General features: G+C 34.9%; 1 protein-coding gene across 3 annotated transcripts in view; it reads right to left on the bottom strand.

Moving 5' to 3' along the window:
- Positions 1-343: 343 nt before the first annotated feature.
- The window catches only part of UBE2E3 (ubiquitin conjugating enzyme E2 E3), an 83,954-nt gene continuing 59,517 nt past the window's right edge, over positions 344-24,780 (bottom strand). For all 3 annotated transcript variants that reach the window (XM_054478119.2, XM_054478120.2, XM_054478121.2), the window contains exons 4-6: positions 5,612-5,744; positions 2,626-2,773; positions 344-980 (exon numbers count right to left, since the gene is read on the bottom strand). In XM_054478119.2, coding sequence (XP_054334094.1) covers positions 883-980; positions 2,626-2,773; positions 5,612-5,744 — 379 coding nt within the window. In that variant the 3' untranslated portion in view covers positions 344-882. The remainder of the gene's footprint in view (positions 981-2,625; positions 2,774-5,611; positions 5,745-24,780) is intronic.

Below are 24,780 nucleotides of genomic sequence, written 5' to 3'. Positions count from 1 at the left end.
CATCAATTTGGAAGCAACAAGTTCCATAACACATTACCAGACTCCTGAGTGAGTGGGCCAGGATTTCATATTCTTTTTGGCTTAAACATCATATTACCGAAGTACAACTTTATGTGTTTGAGACCAATGGGTTAAAATCCACTTTTGATTATTTAAGGTCATTCTTTCAATAACAAAGGAAAAAAACTCTATGCATTTAATAGGATTTTAAATGTTTTCAATTTAAGAATGGGTTTATTTGTGCTAGTCTTTAGTAATCTTCATAGCCACATTTTTATTTCATCAACAATCATCTCAGACACACCTTCTAACAAGACTGACTTAAAACATTACGACAGGAAACTATGCCTTCAGGAGCATGTTTATTGTGTTTGAGATGATACATCAGGTGCTCTCTGAGCTACAAAGGGTAAAAGGAAATCCTCTCATTACAAACTGACAAAGGTAAAAGGTAAAACATTTTTCACAACAGCATGAACCACATACTCAGAAATAGATCTGGGTTTAATACAAATGACATAATTCCTAGTCATCTACAGCTACTTTTATAACTTCATACAGATAATGAATTAGGCTAAAATGCACTATAATATTTGGTAGACTTCAGGACCAGTATCCTTAGTACATCACAAAATACATTTTGATATCCCAAAGAAGCAAGACTTGCAAGTAGGCGTTTTAAACATAACTAATCTACAGCTACAAAGTTCTACTCTTGATAGCATTTACCTTTTTGGGGAGTCTCCCAGGCTCCAAAGGATAAAAGCAGAGTAGAATCAGTATAACATATACACAGAAGTCCGTATTGTAAAGGCTATAAAGATTTGCAGCACAGTGAGAAGATGCCTTCTGCTCCTTCACACTGCATACAAATTATGTGAATTATGTTGCGTATCTCTTGGTCCACTGTCTGGCTATCCTGTCGTGTTCTGCTCTGTTGGTCAAATACTGAGTGGCTATGCTTCCAACCAGAGGATCCGCTGGAAAAGCAGAAAGAACATTAAAAGCTATTTTGTGGTATCTTCTTCAAGGTATAGTTCTAATATTCTATTAAAATGAAATGCTTATTTTTCAGCAGTATCTTCATATATAATAGCTAGATTTTCAAAAGAAAAAGTTTAAAGTAACATGATCATATGTATATTTTAATATTCGAGTTAGGAAAGCCCCCTTCAGAAAAAAAAAATGAATTTTGAGCTATATATAAAAAGTTAGATTTTACTTTTATAAAAGATATGTCTTTAATATACAAAAACTATTTTGTAATTTTGGCCTTTCATTCAACAATGGAAGTATACTAGGTGGTTATATTTCTGCTTATGAATAGTTCAAAAATGGTAATTTTAAAATAAAACTCCAGTCTTACAATACCATGCTATTTCAAATAAAATGCTTCCTTCATTCTGTGCCTGATATGACGCTAATCACTATCAATATTTACACTTGAAAACTTACTTGCCATTTTGTTTTAAGTAGAATTCTGAACTAGAGTGAACCTGATATAAATTTTTATTTTGATGTTTAAAAAGAAAAAAATATGTACATATGGTACAATATTTGAATTGTACCAAACCACAGCCAGTAAAAAAAACCTATCTTCCTTCCTGACTCCAACTGCTCAGAAGTTTCTTTCCCTGGCAAATAATTGTTACCCATTTACAACATTACTTCCCAGAGTTCTTACATGCACTGATAAGCATTTAGAATATTATGTTGTGTATATGTATTTTTTTCCAGTGCCTTTTATACTTAATATATCTTGAAGATATTTCCCTATTAGTTCATATAGAGTTGTCACATTCTTTTAAAAAGTTACATCTATTAATGGGCATTGAAGTTGTTTCCAATACTCTAATAAATGATACCACAATGAATATCCATCTGTCACTATCTATTGCATATGTATCTCTGCCAAGCACAAGGTAACAACAGTAACAGTCTTTAGTGACTTATCAAATATTTAGAAAAAGTAAGTCAACTTAAAAAAAAAAAGGTCACATAGCAAAACAAAATGTGTGAAATTTCGGGTCTAAACATCACTTTATCAAGTCAGCTACCCAAGTTTCTGAAGTTCACATGTGGCAGGCATTTTTTAAAGTTATGAATTATACACAAATGATTTTATCTCTGAGGTTATATAATCATAATCTAGTTCAATTCTCATTGGCTATCATTTTAATATCCATTACTACTACACTTAATCTAACTAATTAATTCCAAAAGGAAGGGAGAACAAGAAGCCCTCTATCATTAAAGTAGTTGCCTAAAAGCATACGGCAGCATGGAAGGAGCAGGAAAACGAGGCACTGGTTTCAGAGACATTGCTTTACTCTCGTTAGAAGTGATCTGTGCACCTAAATAGTTTTAAAAGTAGAGATTCCATTAATGATGGTGACAAAATAATTATAGAGTGGCATGCCATTAACAAATTAAATGAAGGTATTGAGAAACTTTTGGCCTAGTCTACTTCAAATGGCATTGGTAATTTCCTCACAAACTGTTTTATGGGGATCTTTCTATGAATAACATTTACCTCTCAATCTACATTTAAAGCTAACTAAAAAAAAAAAAAAAAAGCACTGGTTTTTGTAGCCTTATTGTACGTGTTAATAAAGATTTGCTTACCAGGGTTGCAGTCTGTCAAAAGGGAACAAATAGACAGCAAAACCTTTGAAATAGTCAAAGCGGGACTCCAGTTGTCTTTAAGGATGTCCAGACAGATGACTCCCTGACTGTTGATGTTGCAGTGATAGATTCTGGTGCGGAAAGTAACCTAAGCACAGTCACATTAAAAACAGAAGGAAAATGAATGCTATATTACCAACTAAAACACTAAAAAAAAAGAAGGGTAATATATCATAGATGATACTAAATTATTTGACTGGAGCTAAACTTAGATTAGCTTTAATAACAAAATTAAATGGTTTTGACTCAGTTGAAAAAAATTTTTTGTTTTTATCCTGTATAGAAAGAACTAAAGTGAGGAACTGATCATTTATACTTAAATAACTGATACAGTAATTCTATCTATGTGTGTGGGTACATGTGTTTGCATACACATCCACACCATATACAACTGTGTGTGTACACATACATACAGAAAGACAGAAAGTGAGGAAGAAGAGAAATGTTTTGGTGCCGAAGGTAAGAGGAACTGATGAAGATTTTTTTTAAAACATAAAAGTTACATCAGTTTCTTAGTAGAAAAGATCAGTATCAATTCAACTAATTTCTTACCAAACGTTAGAAAATACTGGAGGATTTAGAAGAAGGTTGGTAAAATCATTTACACTACCTGCCTTTCTGTTTCTTAGCCTTTTATTTCTACAGCTGGTTCACTGTCTCGTTAGGCTAAAATATTAAAATAAAATAAACAAGGTTTTTAGCTACTGGATAAAGGAAACTAATATATCCCTGAAATGTGTGAGAAAAGAAGATAAATCATAAGAACAAACACTGCCAAGTCTCAAAACAATCACAAAAAGCTAATTGGATAGCTAATTCATAATTGGAGTTGCTGAGAAAAAAAACAATTTCTGATCATTTGAAAACTAGCAGTGTACTGTGAGTGCAAAAGTGGAATCTGGGAGGAAAATATTAAATGCTCTCAAAAGTGTCTTTCTGAAAAGAATGCATGACAGGGAGGGGGTAGGGGACCAACACACTAGTTTAGTGGGGAAGGAGGAGAGCATGCCCCTCTACAACTGCTCTGACCAATACAGCATATACTAGTTACATGTGCATATACAGCTCTTAAATTGTGGCAAGGTGAATTGAGACGAACTAAAAGTGTAAAATAAATACCAGATTTCAAAGAGTTAGTACCAAAAAGAAAATGTGTAAGATTTCATTAACAATATTCTTACACTGATTACATGTTGAAATGACAATATTTTGAATATGTTGGGTTAACTAATATAGTATTAAAATTTTGTTTCTTTTTATGTTTTATGTGGCTATTAGAAAATTTAAAATTATACATGTAGATTTTACTATATTTCCATTAATGCTGCTCTAGAATATAGAAATAATTTATGTTCAGATCACTGACATTACTACTCAATACATATGTGATTTACAAATGTATTTTCAGCTATAACTAGTGAACAGAATAGCATTCATGAACAGATTTCTATTAAATATTTATTATCCTTCAAGAAGCTCAACTTTTCCAAACTTCAAAAAGATTTAGCGTTGCAGAGAAATAATTGTTCTAAATACCAAGATCATACCAGAAATCTTATTTTTCATTTGTCCAACTATAGATCTTAATGGTTAATACTGTATATCTTAGCAACAGAGTGAACGCTAAAGAATTAGATAATATATTGCAATTTCAGCAAAAAATTAACATGCTAAATTTATAATCATTATATTAATCAAAATTATTGGCAAATCATATACAGCACTATATACTGTGAAATTCTTATATTAGTCAATTTCTGTTTTTTATTAAAAGGTGTCCAGGAAAACTTAAGAGTCTTTTTCTTCAATTAATCTTCCCCATATGCAAAAATAATTTCAAGATCTTACATTCTGATGGGACCACACAGTAAAGCACTTTAAACACTAACAGCTGTAATTGAGAGTAAATGGTGTCTGAGGTTTGGGGTAAATACCACTAGATGGCACCTTGTTACCTTGTTAGACAATACATTCCTGAGAAATAACCCTCTCTTATTCACAAAATAAATCCGTTTATGTGCACATATACACATACAGGCTACATAAATTTTAAATGGTGTAGACTGCAACATAAATTTTTAAAAGTACAGAGAACAAAAGTCATCACGTTGGAAAAGAAAAATATTTCACCATAGTTAAGGGCTATGGACTTGAAAATACGCTTTCCCCTGGTATGTCAGACATCTCTGTAACAAGAGCATAATAATGCTCATGCTTAATTCCAGTGGTTTTTACCTGCTGACTTGACCATTGTAGAAACAGAAGTTAGCGGAGGGAGCCATTCAAGTAATTGTTATATTTAAGCTTTGCAAAGTTGACGGTCATTACAAGGCACAACTCACCCCGTTCTCTGTTATCCATCTAATTCATACTTCAAATGAACTCAGAGCCAACAAAACTCAGGCATTCTGTTTCCATTACCACATCATACCCACAGAAGGTACAAAATGGTTTTACTAAATATTATTAGTTTCCCTCTTCTTGGCTATGAAGTTTTTGCTTATCTATAAAGGTATTCAGCACAAAATTCACATTATTAAACCCTTATTTCTGGAAGCTGTCAAACAGTTTTACTTTTTATCCTAATACCTTCATTAAAACCTTAATAGTTAAGGTATTAATTATTAATTAAGGTATTAATAAAGGTTCATAGGATCTTTTCCTTCATAAGCATAAAATTTATCTGCTTTATTGATGTGCAAGGTATAGTTTTATTTACAATTAAGAATTAAACTCTTTGTTTATTACAAATTATTTGTGAAAGGAGTCAATTACTGTTTTAAAATTCTTGATTATGTGAAATTTTCCATATCAATCCATGAAAAGCAATGAAATCAAAATAACTGCATCAACACACATTTAAGTTCTAGAATAACTGATTTTAGAGAAGGATTAAATACTAAAGAATGCACTTCAAGCTTCTTACCTTTGGTGGCTTAAATGGATAATCTGATGAAAATGTGATATCCAGAAAAAACACACCACCTTCATATACAGAACCCGGTGGACCAAGTATAGTTGATCTCCATTCATAAATGTTATCTCCTTTAGGCCCAGCACTATTTAAAAGAAATTAAAAATCAGTATGTACATATATTAGCAATGAATGTTAGTATCCTAAAACCAGGGAAGTGTTAAAGGTAAATTAGCAATCTAGAGCAATAAGAAGTAAAATAAGTATAAAAGAAATAAGCCCCAATGTGTTTGCATGTGTGTGTGTGTATGAACTTATTTGGAAATATTACAAACTTACAGAGGAAATGCAAGAAAAGTACAAAGAAAAATTGGTATAACTTTACTCAGTCTCCATTAGCATTCTGCTCTGCCCCATTTGCTCCTCTCTCTCCCCGAAACACACACCCCTCTAAACCTGCAAGCATGCATGCAGACATGCTTTTTTCTGAGTCATTTGAAAGTTGCACACGGTCTTTTCCCCATAAACACTTCAGTGTGCATTTCCTAAAAATAATCTTCTATAAATCACGATACAATTACAATTTCAGTAAATACATTAATACAATTCTTTAAACTACAATTTGTATTATAATGTTGTCAACTGATTCTGTAATACCCTTTTAAAAATTAGTTTTTCTCCGATGCAGGACCCAGTCTTGGAACCACGTTATTTCCTGTGTCTTTATTCTCCTTTAATATGGGTCCTTTCTGCCTTTCTTTAACTTTTATAACATTAACGTTTTTTGCAGAATCTAGTCTTCTTTTTTAAAAAATGCTCATCATTTTGAGTTTGCCATGTTTCCTCATGATTTGATTCATGTAACGCATTTCTGGCTGAAATAGTATGTAAGTGATGTGTCCTTCTCATGGTATCACATTTGGAGGCACACAGCATCTACCTGTACCTCATTGGTGTTGTTAAGTTTCATCATCCAGACAAACTGCTATCCAATTTTCCTACTGCTTAGTTACTTTTTCCTGCAACCAGTAAGCAATCTTTGGACAGACACTTCAAGACCAGGCAAATATCCTGCTTCTCATCAAAATTTCTTGCCAAGATTTAGCATCCATTTGTGATTGCTATGGTTTGATTTGTCCCTGCTAAAACTCATGTTGAAATCTGACCCCCAAATGTGGCAATGTTGGGAAGTGTCTGGGTCAGAGGGGTAGATCCCTCATGAATAAATTAATGCCCTCCCTCAGGGGTGAATCCTCACTCTAGCAAAAATGAATTAGTTCTCAAGAGAACTCATTGTTAAAAAGAGTGGCTTTCCTTGGTTTCTCTCTCTTGCTTCCTCTTGCTTTGTGATCTCTTTGCACTTGATGCCTGCCTTTCCACTGTGAGTTGAAGCAGCCTGAGGCCCTCAACAGATGCAGATGCCCATCAGGTGAACCAAATAAACCTCTTTTCCTTATAACCTACTCAGTCTCAGGTATTCTGTTATAGCAATAAAATCATGATTTTCCAATTCTAGAACTTTCTCTACACTTAACAGTTACCCCTTGAGCCTCTTCTCCTGCCTGTACGTATGTACAGAAGTATTATTGGTATGGTCTCATTTTTTCCCAATGCTTTATAAGTCATTACTGACTTTAATTATTTTGATACCCAAATTATCACAGATTTGGCCGATGGGGAACCCTTTCAAAATGACTCCTACATCCTTGCAACATGTTAGCATCTTTTTTTTTTTTAAAAGCATTTCCTTCCTTTGGCATAAGGAATCCCATCCTTGGAATCAGCCATTTTTCCAAAAAGCCAGGGTTCCTTTCAGTGCGAATGTTGTAAGAAAAACCAAGATCTGAGTCCTAGGTGCTACTAAGTCTTAGTTACATTTTGGTGCATTGCGCTTAACACACCATTACTTTATAAAATACAAACAAGAGAGATAGTTCAAATAAAATCTATACTCATAATCACTTGTTGATAAGACGACTCATATGCCTTAAACTCTCCTCAAATATATTTTACTGCCAGTTGACAGAAGAGCTTGGATTCCCACACCAAATTCTTAGTTCTTAAATGTGCTCTCTTCCCACTTATCATGCTATTTGCCATCGGACAAAGTGGACATTTAACTATAGGACAAAGTGGACATTTAACTATTACAGGATAGTAAATAACTTTTCCTATTGTCTTGGAGTAGACTAAGCAGAGAAGCTATGGTAGTATGATTACTTTGCTGTACCCAAAGACACCTAGCTTAGGACAAGTGAGGGCTAAAATCCAGTCCTAAAATCCAGGTATTGTTGGCTACCTGTCTGGACTAGGGGCCTCTTTTCATTCTCATAAATGTACCATTTGTTAGTCAAAACATAGGGCAAGATGGGAAGGGGTCAGGAAGGGACATGAGCAGCTGCAGGGCTGAGTCCACTGTAATTTAAACAAACCCTATTAGAGGCTAGCAACCGACTGACACTCTCTCTCTGCCTCTTCCACTGTCTTGAATCATCCATTTTTCCTTCTCTGGTGAGTGATGCCAATAAGAATCCAACAATGCCATTTCTCCCAACTTCATTATTATTTTTTAAAATCTCTATTTCTCTATCCCTTCCAGCTTCTATCTCAATCATCTTTCCTTTACAGCAAAACTCCTTGGAAATCTTATCTACACCTGCTATCTTCAGTTTCTCTCCTCTGTTGTTACTTGAACTCATTCCAAACACGCATTTCCTCCCATTACTCCACTGAAACAGCTCTTATCCAAGGTCACCAATGACCTCATCACTACACCCAATGATCATTTCTCAATCTTCATATTATTTGACTGGTCCAGCAACATTTGACACAGCCAATCACATCCTCCTTGATACACTTTGTCTTTCATTCCTAGAATAACATACTTTGTTAGCTTTCCTACATTTCCTGGCCCCTCGTTCTCACTCTCTATTCCTATTCCTTATCACCCTAAGCTTTAAATATCACCAGTCCTCCAGAGCTAAGACCTTACACTCTTCTCTTTTCTACCTACATATACTGTTTTGGTTATCTTATGCAGTTTTATGGCTCCCGATAGCACCAATATGCTCTTAACTTCCAAATCTGTAACTGCAGCCTAGATTTTTTTTGCTCTGCAAGACAATGTCAAGAGAACAAGGCAGACAATAGTCTTGGAGAAAATACTTGCAAAAGATGTACCTGATAAAGAACTGTTATCAAAAATACACAATGAACCATTAAAACTAAAGAAAACGAACAACCTGATTATAAAATGGGCGAAATACCTGAACAGATACATCACACCAAAGATAAACAGATGGCAAGTAAGCATACGAAAAACTGTTCAAACTCATGTCACTAGGGAATTTCAAGTTAAAACAAGAAAAACATGCCACTACACACCTATTAGAATGGCCCAAATCCAAAACACTAACAACAAATGCTGACGAAAATGTGGAGTGACAGGAACTCTCATCCATTGCTAGTGGAGAATACAAAGCGGTACAGGAAATGCAAAATATCTACATTCATTTTTATGCATCTGGATATCCACTTTGGAAGACAGTTTGGCAATCTTCTTACAAACATAAACATATCTTACCATAAGATCCAGTAATCACACTCCTGGGTATTTACTCAAATGAACTGAAAACTTATGTCCACACAAAATCCTGCATGCAGATGTGAATAGCAGCTTGATTCATAACTGCCAAATCTTGAAGGTGATCAAGATGTACTTCAGTAGGTGAATGGATATATAAACTGCGGTACCTCCAGACAACGAAATATTATTCAGTGCTAAAAAGAAATGAGCTATCAAGCCATGAAAAGACATGGATGAAACTTAAATGCATATTACTAAGCGGGAGAACCCAATATGAAAAGGCTACATACTGTATGACTCCATCTATATGACATTCTGGAGGCAAAACTACGGAAACAGTAAAAATATCAGTGGTTGCCAGGGGTTAGTGGGGTGGAAGGGATGAAGAGGCACAGCACGGAGGATATTTAAGGGAGTGAAACTTTTCTGTATGGTATGAATGACGGATATGTCATTATATATGTGTAACAATCCATAAAATGTACAACATCAAGAGTGAACCCTTATGAAAACTAGGGACTTTGCATGATAATGATGTGTCAATGTAGGTTTATCGATAGGAATGTAACAACTATACCACTGTAGTGTGGGACAATAACAGCAGGGGTGGTTGTGCAGGGGCAGAGAGACAAGGGGTTTTCACTCAATTTTGCTATGAACCTAAAACTGCCCAGAAAAAGCTATTAATTTAAAAAATACAAATAAATTTTAGAACAAGCAAATATTTATATATTAAAATAAGAAGTCAATGTTTCTCTACGTAATGGTTTATAAAAAGAGTTACTAACTTTTATAAACGAGTATGTTCCAAAAATTTGTTTTGAAATCAGGTATTTTGGAACTTGAAACACATTTTGACCATAGAACTAAGGTGGTTTAAATCCTGGTCCACAAAATTTATTTAAACTATTTCTTCTATAACATTAAATAAGGTACTGTGTAACTGCAGTAAAAAATACTGAAAAGTATGATATATGGTTAGACATTTTAAAACTACATAAACCAGAGTGCCTTCGAATTGACCACTCTGGCTCTCAAAGTTCATGTAGTTGGCATGTATTCACTCTGGCCTCTGATCTTTTTCTACTCTTTCAAACATATCTTTATAAACCAAGGAGAAAAGAGATGTAAAAATAAGGAAATTCTGGTCACAAAGAATGAGAGGAAAAGAAAAAGATTATTCCTGGAAACTTAAAGGGTGCTGAAATGACTAAGAAATGACTAAGAGGCAACAGCATTGTAAAAGTGATGGCGAGGTGTCCTGTGCACAGAGAGGCACATGGAAAGCCCACCAATCAGCCAGATAGAAGGGAGGTAAGGATGAAAGAAAACCAAGGTAGAAAAGTGACCAGCAAGCATTTCACAGCAGATAGGAAAATGAAGATTCTCCTGCAACAGCAGAGGCAGAAGAAGCAGAACAAAGAAAATAAAACAAGGAGTCTACCCTGGCCTTAAGAGTGGGCAGACCTTTTAGCAAAAGTGATTAAAAACTAGGTCTTGATATGATTAGAAACTACAAACTGGGAGGTAAACACGAAAGGAGTATTTCTGAGGCTATTACTAGACAATAAAAAGGACTAGCCAATGTTAGTGGTGTTAAAATGTGTGAAAGTCAGGTGTTCTCAATGATAACTGCCTGCACTGTTAACTTTCAGCACTCAACCATTTTCAGATATTTTTAAAATTCAAAATTTCTGAAAAGCAATGAGCATATACCTTAAACAGCTGGGTTAACATTAAATGCCACACAGACTCTAGCAAACTTGTCCAACCTGCCTTATTTTGCTGTTGTTGTTGTGCTGTTTTATGCTTTTAGCAGCCTAAAGCCATGGGTTTTAGTTTCTGTCTCTAGTGATAAGAGAAAAAGAGGATGAGGAAGGGGCTTTACTGGCCTAACCGGAAACAGAAACTTCAAGAACCTATGACTGTATTCTTTCCCCTGGACACCCCTGCAAAGTATTTTAATTAATTCTTGACATCACCAACATCCTAACTAAATGGGAGAATTAGTTACACCTTAATGATTGTAATTTAAGTATTACATTTTCTTATAGGATGTGGCTGTGTCAGCCACCTTTCTTTTCCCAACCTTAACAACTAGATAAGATTCACTCAGATTAATAATATGGCTAATAAAAGGAGACATTTCAGCACAATGATTCAGTCATAATTAACTTAAATCACACAATTTTTGCAATGTGCCAAACTATATGGAAATACCTCAGTGACTCAGAAATGTATCCAGTGTCTTCAGACTCTATACAAAATAATTTTATTTGGAAAATGTATTTTTGACTTAAAAACAGAGATACAAAATTTTAGATACAATGCCACACTGCATAAAAAAGAAGCAGTCTAGAAAACACAGAGAATAGTAATTATAAAACTAGCTCATGTATTCACTATAAACACATATTTAAAAAGAAATTACATACAAAAGGTTACTCCATTAGGTTGGACTAAGTATTTTAATAGTCCTAAGAATTTGCACACATATTCTATTGCAAAGTATACTTTAGAACTGGTATACTTAAAATGCATAATATTGAAAGTTAAAATCAATCACTATTAATATCACCAAAATAAGCAATAACTGTTCCTAATGTTGATACGACTTTTCCCACAATGAGGTTATCAAGTTAGCATCTCAGTATGAGTAATGGGGGTAGGAGAGATTAGAAAGAGGAGCCCTTAAATTAGACCAATCTTTAGAAAAGACTGGAATGAGTTAGGTAATTAAGATTATAAATAAGTTCATTACAAACGTTTGTAGGTCAGTAATGCACATTTCAGGGATTAAGCTGCAACTCAGTATGTACACCTGAGTTCTAAGAATATTAAAAATGAGAAGATATCTAACCTAGCATTGTTTAAAATACTGAAAAAACTGCATAAAACCACTATGTCTACCAATAAGGAAATAGATAATTATACAGCAATTAAAATGAATGACCTATATTTTTCAGCAAGAGATAGATCTCAAAAATAATGCTGAGTAAAAACGTTAAGCTGAAGGATTAAACATGTAATTTAATACCATTTATTCAAGTTTTAAAAACACAAAAAAGATCCCACATATTGTTTATGAATGCATACATACACAGTGAAAGTATGAAAACTTATATAGAAATCATGGACCAAAAATACAGGATAGTTATTGCCTCTGGGCAGGAAGGAAAAGGAATGAGACTGGGAAGAAAGTATGAAGAAACTTCAACTATATATAGTTTTATTTCCTTTAAAAAAATGTTCAAGCTGGAATATATGAAAGGATTACTGGATTATTACTCAAGTCTTACCTACTACTGTACGTTGAAACAAAAAAGAAGGAAGTTTCAAAGCACACCAGAGCTCTATTTTACTACTAACATAACTAAAGAAAGAAAGAACATTTTATGGAGTGCCCACTCTATGCCAGGTGCTTTATATCACATCTAACTCAATAGTAGTAATCCTGTTCAAGTATTTTTATCACAATTTCACAGATGAGAAATCGAGCCAGAAAGGTTAAGTGACTTGCCTACGGTTATATATGCAGAGCTAAGACTCTCTTCTAAAATGTCTTCATCACAAATTTGAAAGCAATAAATCCATACAAATATTTTTAATTACCCAGCTCCTGCCAAAAATAAAATGTAAACAGATTCAGAAATAAAGGTATCTAATCACGTACTAAAGGTGATTCTGTAATGGCTTCTAGTCTACAGACTTTTAAATGCTTCATATAATTTGGATTATTAATTCTTTGTTCCATCTCTGTTTTAAGTGTCTACTCTAAGAGTCCCTCCCAAACTTTAGGATTATATTTCTGAAGAGAATCCCGTTGAACAAAACAGCAGGTGACAAGATGAGTTTTAGAGTCTTTTAGCACTTAGGATGTGGGGATGGGAGGAAAAACAAAATGATATAAAATTCAAGTTTTGAAAGAGTTGAAGAAAACCCGCAAGGTATCACCTTCAAAACAAATATGGTCATTTGCATTAAAATCTATACTAGTATGTAACTCTTGCCTGAAACACCTTCAATAACTGTTCCGGAAATAGTGATCAGAGTATTGCCTTGTAAAGAAGTGGATTCTTTTCCTAAAATTTGTATTAAGCAGATTCTGATTTGTAAGTTTTTGAACCATCCCTTACCAGCTTCACATCTTTTACATAAATTACTACAAATGCTTGTGTAACTTATTGGCCCTTTTGTAAATTACTGTGATGCTTGAAAGTAAGATTTTTGAAATCTAGTCTTCGTTTCTTATATTCAGGGTATGGCAAATAAATATATTTTTTCTTTCTGTCCAGCCCTAACAACCTTATCACATGGTCTACAGAAAAGTAGTAGTATTTCATAGTCTTTTGTTTAAAGGAATTAGATTGAACATAAAAATAAAATGGCTGGGTGTGCATGCTATATACATACACATAAACTCAGTCTGCAAAACCATCTTCATTAAAGAATTAATTTCTGGCAGTCAGGTGTACATATAAAAAGACCGATGAAGTAAAAAAAACTATGGCATCTGCCTAAAGGCTTCTATCTGCACAGATAACGCAATAATGCTTTCTTGATCTAGTAATTACCATATAGTCTTTCTTCAAAACTATTACTATAAAGCTTGTGCTTTGTCTATCTTAAGGCCTATTATGACATTCATCATCCAAACGCAGTCAAGTCTATTGTGTATAATCATTAAGAAACACTTTGTAAGAGAAGAATTCTGGTACAGGTATTTTTCATTGCAAAGTACTGTACACTTATCTAAATGTAGATGAAAACATTTCTAAAAGTACAACCATACACAAGGTGAAATACTTTAAAAAACACACACAAACACACATCCAAGTCCAGTCAGTTAAACAACACTGTGAATAACTACTATGGACCAGGCACTGGGATGCCAGGATAAACTGTGGGTGTGGTGAAATTAAATATCAACATCTATAAGTATATTGTCTTTAGCTAATACTGTGGTCACAATTTCACACTTAAATTCCTTGTTTTTTATATTCACATTCATTGTGGTGTATAATATCCAACTTAGCTATAATACCTACACTCAAAAAGCTGCTCTGTCCAGAAGATCCTTGACTTCTCTGCTAATGGTGACATAAAGAATACCTTTATCCTCTGAAGCTTCTTTACTCCCTCAGCTGAAATCTCCAGAAATCTAAACCCATCACCCTTTCTTCTCTTAGTTGCTGCTATTGTCTCTCTCAGCTGAGTTCTATCTTCACTGCCCAAGAGAGGGAGAGAAGGTAATCTTAGCAATGAGTTGTTCATTTTAACAACCTTATCAAGGCGGTTGGGACTTAGGAATATCCTTACCATGCAGAACAAATTTAATTATATGAAGTACATCAAATGCTAAATGGGCACGTGTGAACTAGGCAGAGAACACAGGTAGCTTTTGTAATATTTTTCTAAAGGAAAGCCAAACCTCTATATTGCTTTCCAAACTTCAAAAACTGTTTATAAGTGAACAGTTGTTATTCCTGTTTTAGAAAGAATCATATTTATTTAGGTTGAAAGCAATCAGGAGTTCACAATTAGGGAAAGCTATAATACAGACAATTAGGGTGAGAGGGGTGGCTGGGGAAATAATATAGAAAAATAATTCTACTAACTAAAAGGGCAGACCTAGGTATGTGCTAGCAGTTCCAATGATTTTATCTTCCTACTCCTCTTCCCAAGAATGACTTCTTTTTGGTAAATGTGTGAATTCTTATGTAATCTCTATTACAACCAACCAGGAAATGGTATTGCTTATTAATCCATACTGTGCCTTGTGAACCTATGAATTTACTTTGAATCAAAAAAAGTATTTAAGCTTTAACAATATACAAAATACAGTACTTGTTAGATTCAATAAAGAAAACAAATTCTTTCATTCATTAAGGAGTTATTGAGTGTCTACAATTTGGGGCTAGGAATCTGTATAAGAAACTAAATATACAATGGAGATTTCAGCCTAGCTGAGGATATAGATCTTAATCAAATAAACTCACAAAAAAACATAAAACAGAAAATGCTACAAAGGCAAGGTATTCTTTGTTGAACGCAGGGGAAATGTTAGAGAGATAAAGGAAGAGTCAGAGGAAGCAATACTTAAAAGATTATTTCAAATACCCCAGTGGGGGTTTATCACGAGAAGGTGAAAGGAAAGGGCTGGGAAAGAGGACTTCATAGCATATGCAAATGCCCTGAGGCCATCAGGAACAAGTAGCAGGGCCTGGAAGGGCAATGTGGCAGAAGGCAAGAGAACATGGGAAGTACAATGAAACATGACCTGATGAGGAAAGCTGTAACAAACGTCTAGGCAGGACCTTGTAAGGCTACATGAAGGAGACTTGTCTTTATATTAAAAGAAATAGGCAGCTATCAAAAGATTTTAAGCAACAAAGGGGGAGTGTTACACTAATATGGACATTTTGCAAGGCCTCCTCAGGCTGCTCTGTGGAAAACGGTCTGGAAAAGGCCCAGAGGGGCTGTGGGTGGACCACTGCAGTAATCGAGGTGAAAGATGATGATAGGCTAGACTAATATGGTACCAGAGACAAAGAAGAGGGACTTGAGAGTTATTTAGGAGGAAAAAAACAAAACAAACAAAAAAAATCAACCAGACTTACATTTTGAAATAGGACAAGTGAGGAAAAGGAGGGTATCAAGAATAGCTTATAGTTTTCAGACTGGTATGACTGAGATAATGTATATGCCACTAACTAAGATATGGATGTTGGAAAAAAAGTTGGTTTTGGATACACCAGGACTAAGAAGTTTATGAGATATCCAAAAGATAAGTATGTCAAAGAGACAGACAAGTAAGATAAAGGGGCCTGATCCTATAGATATAAATTTGTGAGACCTTGATACACAGGTCCTTAATGTCCTGCAGGTGGGATGAGCCAGGCTAGGTAGAGTACAGAGTAAGAAGGCGAGATGATACCTGAGATGAAACCACCACACCTAAGTCCCAATAATACATGTCAGACCTGTAACAGGTGTTTAACAGAGGGACAAAAAAGCAAATGGAAACAAAGCGGAGGAGAGATTAATTACATTAAGAGATATGGAAAGAAGCTGGGTTTGAAAAGTGTGTTAGAAACTAAAGACATCATCTAGTCATGTGGGGATCATACCAATAAACTACAAAAACTATCTGCATGTGTATGCTGGCAAAATGAACTAACTCTTTCTGTAAAAATACAGAAGGAAATGCTAATAATGGTTACCTCTAAGAAGGATGTGGAGCTCTGTAGTGAAAAGGAAACCTAGTTTTCACTTATACTCTTTCCACTCTGAATAGTTTTCTGTGTAATTTTTAATTTGAAAAATAAGAGGGACAGGGGCCCAGTAAGTCAAAACTGGGGCTATGGCTGAAGCACTAAGAGTGTTGTAAAGGCACTACAGAATAAAATCTAAACCATAAAGGATTTTAGATAGGCAGAGTAATTTCTATGATATGCTTTCTTATCAAACCCCAAACTGGACATCTCTGACAACAGAGATTTTCTAATTCTGGAAAAATCAGATTAATAAGAGCTTTTAGAAATCTTGGCTAAGATTACTTACCCTTCTTAGGTATCTTCCCTCCCCCATTCTTTGCACACTGTACAGTTTAAGGGCTCATCCAAAATTGAAGCCATTTTGCCAATGTATTGTAAATCTGAATTACAACTTAACCACATGTGACAGATCATCTTGTTTTCATTTTCTGCCTTTAAGACAGGCTATGATCAGGTAAAATACAACTGACAGTTGATAAATGTGTCAAGCTCTAGCCCAGTTTATCATGAGACTTAAACTAAGCACAGACTCTAAAAGCACCTGTTTGTCCATTAGTTTTTTCTGTATGTTTTGCAGTTTGATATACGAGGGCAGGTATGGAAATGTATCTTCTGCCAGCAAGTATTTGTGTTTTGTGCTACATTTTTGTTCAGAACCTTAATGCCTATACAGAATCCCTGACCTGTGAAAGACTCAAAATTCAATAAATCTATTTCCTGCTTATCTGTGGCTTTATGGAAGATCTTTTTCCTTGGTGGACAATGTAATTACAAAGCTTCATAATATAGCTGGCACATATGTAGGGTACTCAGTGTTACTGATTCACTCTTCTAACATTTACTGATTATCTACCATGTACCAGGCACTAGTGGGCACTGAAAATACAGTGATGAACGGAACATACAAGGTCCTTGCCCTCACAATGATTATGCAAATACTGAACAACAAAAAATTATCCACATAAAATAATGCTGGATAAATACAAAGTCACTTATATAAGCAGACTATATTCCAAAAAGAGTGTAGGAAAAATAGTACTTAACAAATTGATTGTTGTCTTTTTTTTTCTGTCCCAACATATCCAAGGGTATGTGTATATTCCCATCAGTTAACACTGGCTCACTAAATAAATAAGGGAAGTGGAAGGGAGGGAACAGTGTGGAGAAAATCTCCCAGGTTATTCTAATAAGCAACCTTCTTAAGCGGTACTAAGTTAACTGATGTGGTTACTACATCTGAAACCATGGGTCCCAACCCTGGCTGCCAAATGTGATCACCTGTGGAGTTTAAAAACTTACCCAATACCAGGTCCCACCCCTAGAGATTCTGATGTATTAGTCTGGGGCTTGGTCTGAGCTTACAGAGCTTTAAAAACTCATCAGGTGATAAAATGCTCAGCCATCATTCAAAACAACTGGAGATGGGGAGAGTGGATATGCAGAAAGAATGGGAAAAAACAGAATGGAAACAAGAAAGTATTCCAGTCCTCAGATATGACATAATTGCCTGGGCTCTGTAACTGTTACTCCTATTGTGCAGAAAGATGTAAGAAGCTATTATAACTTTTGCCAAAACTCATTAACATCTTTAGATTGTGGTGAATTTATTAAGGTAATGCAGCTTTGCTGGGCTCAGCCAGGGGCATGCCAGCCTCCTTGGAAAACTTCCCTATCACCACCTCAAAAAGCTGTAATGATAATCAGCATAATATAACAGCTTTTTAAAATTGATCAAATGAGAAAACGTCTCTACAACCTTCTTACTCATACACAGCACAAGTAATTTTGCCTATACATTTGTCTTTAAAAAGTAGATTATGACAGTTTAAGATTCTCAGCTCTTCCTGCTGTATGCTTTCTTGCCATTTCCCTCCCTCTCTTTCTGCTTATAAAGCAGCAGACTTAAAAGCATAAACACAAGGTATACTACTAGAGGAAGGTAAACTCTTATTTTAGTGTCCTATGTAAACATTTAGTAAGTTCTCTGACTTTAAATTGTAACATGTAGAAAATTCTTCATAATATGAAAATAGAGAAAATGTATTATTAATTCTAGAACATTAACCAGTGCACCACTGACATTATATAACTACTATGCCATAAAATATTCTTAGAACTTCACAATTACTGGAGAGTACAGTAAGCTAAATCAGAAACTAGTGAGCAATTAAGACTTTTAACATAGTGGTTAATATAAGAACCATTCACAGGGACTTTAGGAATTATGTTACCATCTATAAGCATACAAAACAGCAAAAGGTGCATTAAGAAGATCAATACACTAATCTAGTGACATAAAAAATTATATCGGCATAATAGTGGAATTATGTCACAAATCTTGAAATTACAAAAAGTAGTTTCTACACAGTAAATTAAAACTGAATCTTCCTTACGATAAAGCCTTATAGAAAACACAATCTCCTATTAAAGTAAACCTGCATTCTATCTGTCACCTCTAGTATTCTCTATTACCACTAAAGATTCTTTTTTTCCACTTCTATCCCTTATGATCTGGGTTTGCCCTGAAGTTGTCTTTGGCATCCTTCTTGCCATACATAGTGCCATAGATAATACAAACTATACATATTTATCGCTTAGAGATTTCATCCTGTTTTATATAAATTACATATAGTCAGTTTCTAAATTTTTAGTTGTAGCACTGTGTATTTTGCACTATTCACTTTTTAAGTACTTATTGAACATTATACTTTTCTGACCAACCGTCATCTCAAACTCAACAAAATCAAAATAATCTTTAACATAAAACCTGGCCCTGCCGAAGACCAGAAATTGTAGTACTTGGGAAAAATGTGGAGGGACAGTTATGCTCAAATACTACTAGATCGGAGGAGAAATACAGCTTTTTAAAGATTCTTAGCCACATGTATCAAGAGTCATTTGATTAAGTAATCCCACATCCAAGAAGCTATCCTAGGACAAAAAACAGAGATGTGAATAAAAGTTTTTGTATAAGAAGGCTCAAAGCAAAATAACAACAGTGAAACTCAAAACAGCTTAAATGTCCAACGAAATAATGGTTAAATCACTTATGGTTTTCAATCAATCATGATGTAGGCACTGAAAAAAAATTCAGGATTTTGAAGACTGTTTAATGACATGGAGAAATGTTCATGACAGATTAAGAAAGAAGAGTAGATCACAAAACTATACATACACAGCAGTAATCATATTGCGTAAACAATTTGTATATGTGTATACAGTATGTCTATGTGTATTTTAAAAGAGGATGGGGGAAATAACATTGATTATGTCTATGGTTATTATCGTTAATTATTATATTTTACTTTCTTGTGTTTTTGTCTTATCAAATATTCTACAATAATTCAGGTTAAGTATCCCTCATCCAAAATGCTTAGGACCAGAAGTGTTAACTTTTTTTATATTTTTGGATTTTGGAAGATTTGCATATACATAATGAAATATACTGGGGATGAGACCAAAGTCTAAACACAAAACTCATTTATGTTTCATGTACATCTTATACACTAAGCCTGAATGTAATTTTATACAATATTTTAAATAATTTTGTGCATGAAACAGATTTGAACACACTAAGCCATCAGAAAGCACTGTATCTCAGCCACTCATGTGGACAATCTGGTTGACTGGCATCACCATCATTCCTGACTCTTGTTACATTAAGTATTTAGTAAAAAATAGAACATACCATGGATACAATGAAAAAATGTGTTCAGGTTAACTTGTAGCATCATGCTGGAACTCAGAAAGTTTCACGTCTTGGAGCATTTCAGATTTCAGATCAGAGATGCTCAACCTGTTATATACTTTTATTTAAAACAATTTTTTAAATGGCACTTTCATTTATTTTTCCAGTTGTGCAGGCATAAAACTTGACTTTTAAGCTTCCTTGCTCACCAGACATCCTGAAAGTTCTTCTGAACAATCTTTCTTGTAACAATAAAGAGGAAGCAGTAAATTGTATTGAAAAGGCTTGGAAATCACACAAGATCTAAAATCTGGTTGCATTTACCAGATGTGTGATGTAGTGCAAATTACTCAATTTTTCTCCATCTGTATGTGATGGCACCTGCCTTTGGGGTTATACTGAAGTTGACAGCTCCTACTATTATGTAATTTTCTTTATTACTACTTCCAACCCAAATACTTAGCACAAATACTTAGCCTGGGACTCAATTATGGATGTTTAGAATTGACAGGTCTTTAGATATCATTTAGTATGGGTTCCTGGTTTTACAAATGAGGAAACCGAGGTCAGGTGCTTGCTCAAGGCTCCAGAGCTAATACGTGGCAGAACCTGAATTCTAGCCTGTTCCATGACTTCCAGTTTGGCACTCTTTCACCAGCATCCTTAGAAAACTTCTCAGGACTTCGCTCATGCCATTTCTTTCTACCTCCCTGATGACTACTGCCTCTTTCAATATTCTTTATCTGAATTCAATTAATAAATAGAAGGCCTTCCCTAATTCCAAAAGGGACTTCTCCCTCTTTTTGAACTCTAGTACAGATTGCTGTTTGGCTTTTTGATTAGGTCACACTGATGGAGGGCTAACCAGAAGAGCACAGCCACTTAAAGTCAGAAAACTTTAAACATGTAAACAGCCCCTGAAGGCACAGAATATTAACTGATGCTTCACAATACCCTTGAATTAACAAGGAAAGACTGAGCAACGCTCAGCACATATTCTCTGATTCCTAAGACAGGCAAACATTAATTTTCAAACATCTGGAAAGCTTAGAATGACTGATGGGGACAGGGTAGATTTAAGAGATGTGACAAACGCAATGTGATATCCTGAAACAAAAAGGACATTCGTGAAAAAACTGGTATAAAGCCAGGAGTTCAGTTAATATTAATTTGCCAATATTAATTTCTTAGTTTTGACAAATGCAGAAGGCTCCACAATTATATCCTCATTTACACTTGCTTTCCAGTCTAAATTAGGGTAGGTATATCACAATAATGTTTATAGTCAACAGTACTAAGGTCTGCTGAGATGACTCTCCACACTTTGTGATGGCAAGGATGAGGTGTTTTGACTCACACTCCACTGCTCTTCCAGACCACACTGCCTCCTGACAGTGGTTTGGTTGTCATTCAACTCACCTAGTGAAAGCACTGGCCAAAAATATAATTCTTATTTGACAAGAGCTTACCACAGTTTTTGTGAGCAGTGTGCAACATCACACCTGTAATCCCAGCACTTTGGGAGGCTGAGGCAGGCAGATCATGAGGTCAGGAGTTCAAGACCAGCCTGGCCAACATGGTGAAACCCTGTCTCTACTAAAAATACAAAAATTAGCCTGGCATGGTGGTGCGTGCTGTAATCCCAGCTACTGGGGAGGCTGAGGCAGGAGAACTGCTTGAACCTGGGAGGCAGAGGTTGCAGTGAGCCAAGCTTGTGCCACTGCAATCTAGCCTGGGTGACAGAGTGAGACTCCATCTCAAAAAAAAAAAAAAAAAAAAAATCCTTATGTTGCACACTGCTCACAGAAAACCCTGACATCCATTTTAACAATTAAAATAGATCTATACGGATCATCTATATAAAAAGTAGTATGTTCTAAGCTTCTATTACTGTTCAATGCCGCTATGAGGAGAGGTAAAGGGCTTTGGTTCAAGTGCTATTTGACACTCTATATGAAGAAAAAAAAAAAAAACCCTTTTTTTTTTTTTTTTTTGAGACGGAGTCTCACTCTGTCGTTCAGTGGGATGATCTCGGCTCACTGCAGCCTCTGCCTCCCGGGTTCAAGCAATTCTCCTGCCTCAGCCACCCAAGTACCTGGGACTACAGGCACGTGCTGCCGCACCCGTCTAACTTTTTTATTTTTGGTAGAGACAGGGTTTCATCATGTTGGCCAGGATGGTTTTGATCTCCTGACCTCGTGATCCGCCCGCCTGGGCCTCCCAAAGTGCTGGGATTACAGGCGTCAGCCACTGCACTCGGCCCTGAAGCATTTCTTTAGAGAAAAGGAAATGTGCTGAAGCATCAGAAGGAACCTCTAAGAGTCTACTTATGAAAATTCAAGTCTTCTGCTCTTCTAAGGTAAAAAATAGCTCATTTACTGCACAGTCCAACTCTATGGATCTAACAATATAACAGTAAGGAGAACGATTTTATAAAAATTCCAGAAACTGTTAAATGACATTTTAAACTATGATTATTTTGAATACCATAGCTACTAAAAAGTGATTTCCTTTGTCATCAGACTAAACTATTTTTCCAGTATTTTTTTTACCTACGATCCATCTGAAATCTGTAGTGATTACCCACCTTCATCCTATAATTTGTAGTATACCTTATACTAAACAGAAATTACATTTCATTCTAACATTAAATATTTAGATGTTATAGTTCTTTTATATATCCCAAAGCAGCCAGTATAATGCTTTCCACATAAGAGTTGCTCAATAAATGCTTCTTGAATAAATGTTAACCATGAAAAAATGCACTGTGGCACAAAATTGATTCTTTATAAAAAAATTTTCGTATCCACTAATATTTATTTTATGTACATCATAAACCAGGCACTGTAGTAGGGATAAAAGAAATAAATGCCATCTAATTGAATTTATTGTTATGAAAAGGCTAAAGGCAATACAGTGTAACATGTGCAGAACTAGAGACAGGTCAATGTCCCGTGGAAGGATGAAGAAGGATGTATCAAAATTGCTTAACTGGGTATATCAGAAAGCTCTATGAATATATGACTATAAAGCAATCTTCCATTTACCCACTAAGAAGAACACAAACATATTTTCCTCCCCAATTTAAGTATATAAATTTTTAGGAATGTCAAGGAAACAGTCAAATGGCCACTTAAAATAATTATTAGCTACAGATATTAAAAATCACCCCATGTGGTAAATTATAAATACAGTCAGCCCTCTGTACCCATGGGTTCTACATAGACAGATTCAACCAACCACAAACAGAAAATATGCAGAAAAAAACTAATAAGAAATCACACAAATAAAAAGCCAAAACAGTTTAACAACTATTATTTATATTGTATTTGGTATTATAAGTAATCTAGAGATTATTTAAAGTATACCAGAAGATATACATAGGTTATATGCAAATAGTATGCCATTTTATATAAGGAACTTAAGTATTTTGAGGATTTTGGTATCTGTGGGAGTCCCAGAACCAATCCCCCAAGGATACCACGGGATGACATTTTATGAAAATTTTATTCAACTCCTAGACATCAGTGTCTTTATCATTATAAAATTATTGAGATGAATTTTTTGACTTTGCAAGTGACACTATTAGAAATTTTATCATGGCCAAAATTAGCATTTGTATACTTGTTTTTTTGTAGAGATGGGAGTCTCGCCATGTTGCTCAGGATGGTCTCAAACTCCTGAGTTCAAGCAATCTGCCCACCTGGAAATCCCAAAGTGCTAGGATTACAGGCATGAGCCACCACACCAGTCCCTGTACACTCTTAAGACAATGTTTTTACATTCGACCACAGGCATTCTAGTTATGTCGCCCTCTCAGCCGCTCCAGGAGCCAGAATGCTCATCTGCACCCACTTTTTGAACTAAAAGCATATTCATTACATTTTCAATGTAGCCATTTATTGTATTTTTCAAATGTTTTTAATTAGCTTTGAAGTATAATTTATTTATAATAAAATTCACCATTTTGAAATAAACACTGGTAAGTTTTGACAAATGTATAGTCCTGTAACATCACTACAACCATGATATAGAGCATTTCCGCCACCCCAAAAATGTTTCCTCATTCCACCGCAATGACCCTATTTCCAAAAAAAAAAAGTCACATTCTGAGGTACTGGAGGTTAGGACTTAACCATACCATTTTGGAGGATGTAATTTAACCAGTAACACTGAGTCACATGGTAGTAAGTGTATGTTTATAGTAAGAAACCCCAAAACTGTTATCCCAAGTGGCCATACCATTTTGCCTTCTCAATGGTAATGTATGAGAGTTTCAATGGCTACATATCCTTCCTCATCCTGTTTTTTTTATAATTATTTTAACCATTCTAGTCAGTATGTAGTTGTATCTCATCATGGTTTTAATTTGCATTTTTCTAACGACTAATGATGTGTAAGCACCACTGTTATTCATACAGCTTCATCAGTAACAAGTCTATTTAAATCTTTTGTCCATTTTAAATTGGTTTGTCTATTAAGATATAAGACTTGTATGTTAAGACTTGCATGTTCTGGATACAAGTCTTTTATCAGACAGAGGTTTTGAAATTATTTTCTCCCTTTCTGTGATTTGCCTTTTCATCTTCTCAACAGTGTCTTTTACTTTAAGTTCCATCTGCCAATTATT

Source organism: Pongo pygmaeus, chromosome 11 (assembly GCF_028885625.2).
Source record: "Pongo pygmaeus isolate AG05252 chromosome 11, NHGRI_mPonPyg2-v2.0_pri, whole genome shotgun sequence".
Lineage (NCBI taxonomy): Eukaryota > Metazoa > Chordata > Mammalia > Primates > Hominidae > Pongo > Pongo pygmaeus.
This window is presented reverse-complemented; position numbering and strand designations above follow the sequence as displayed.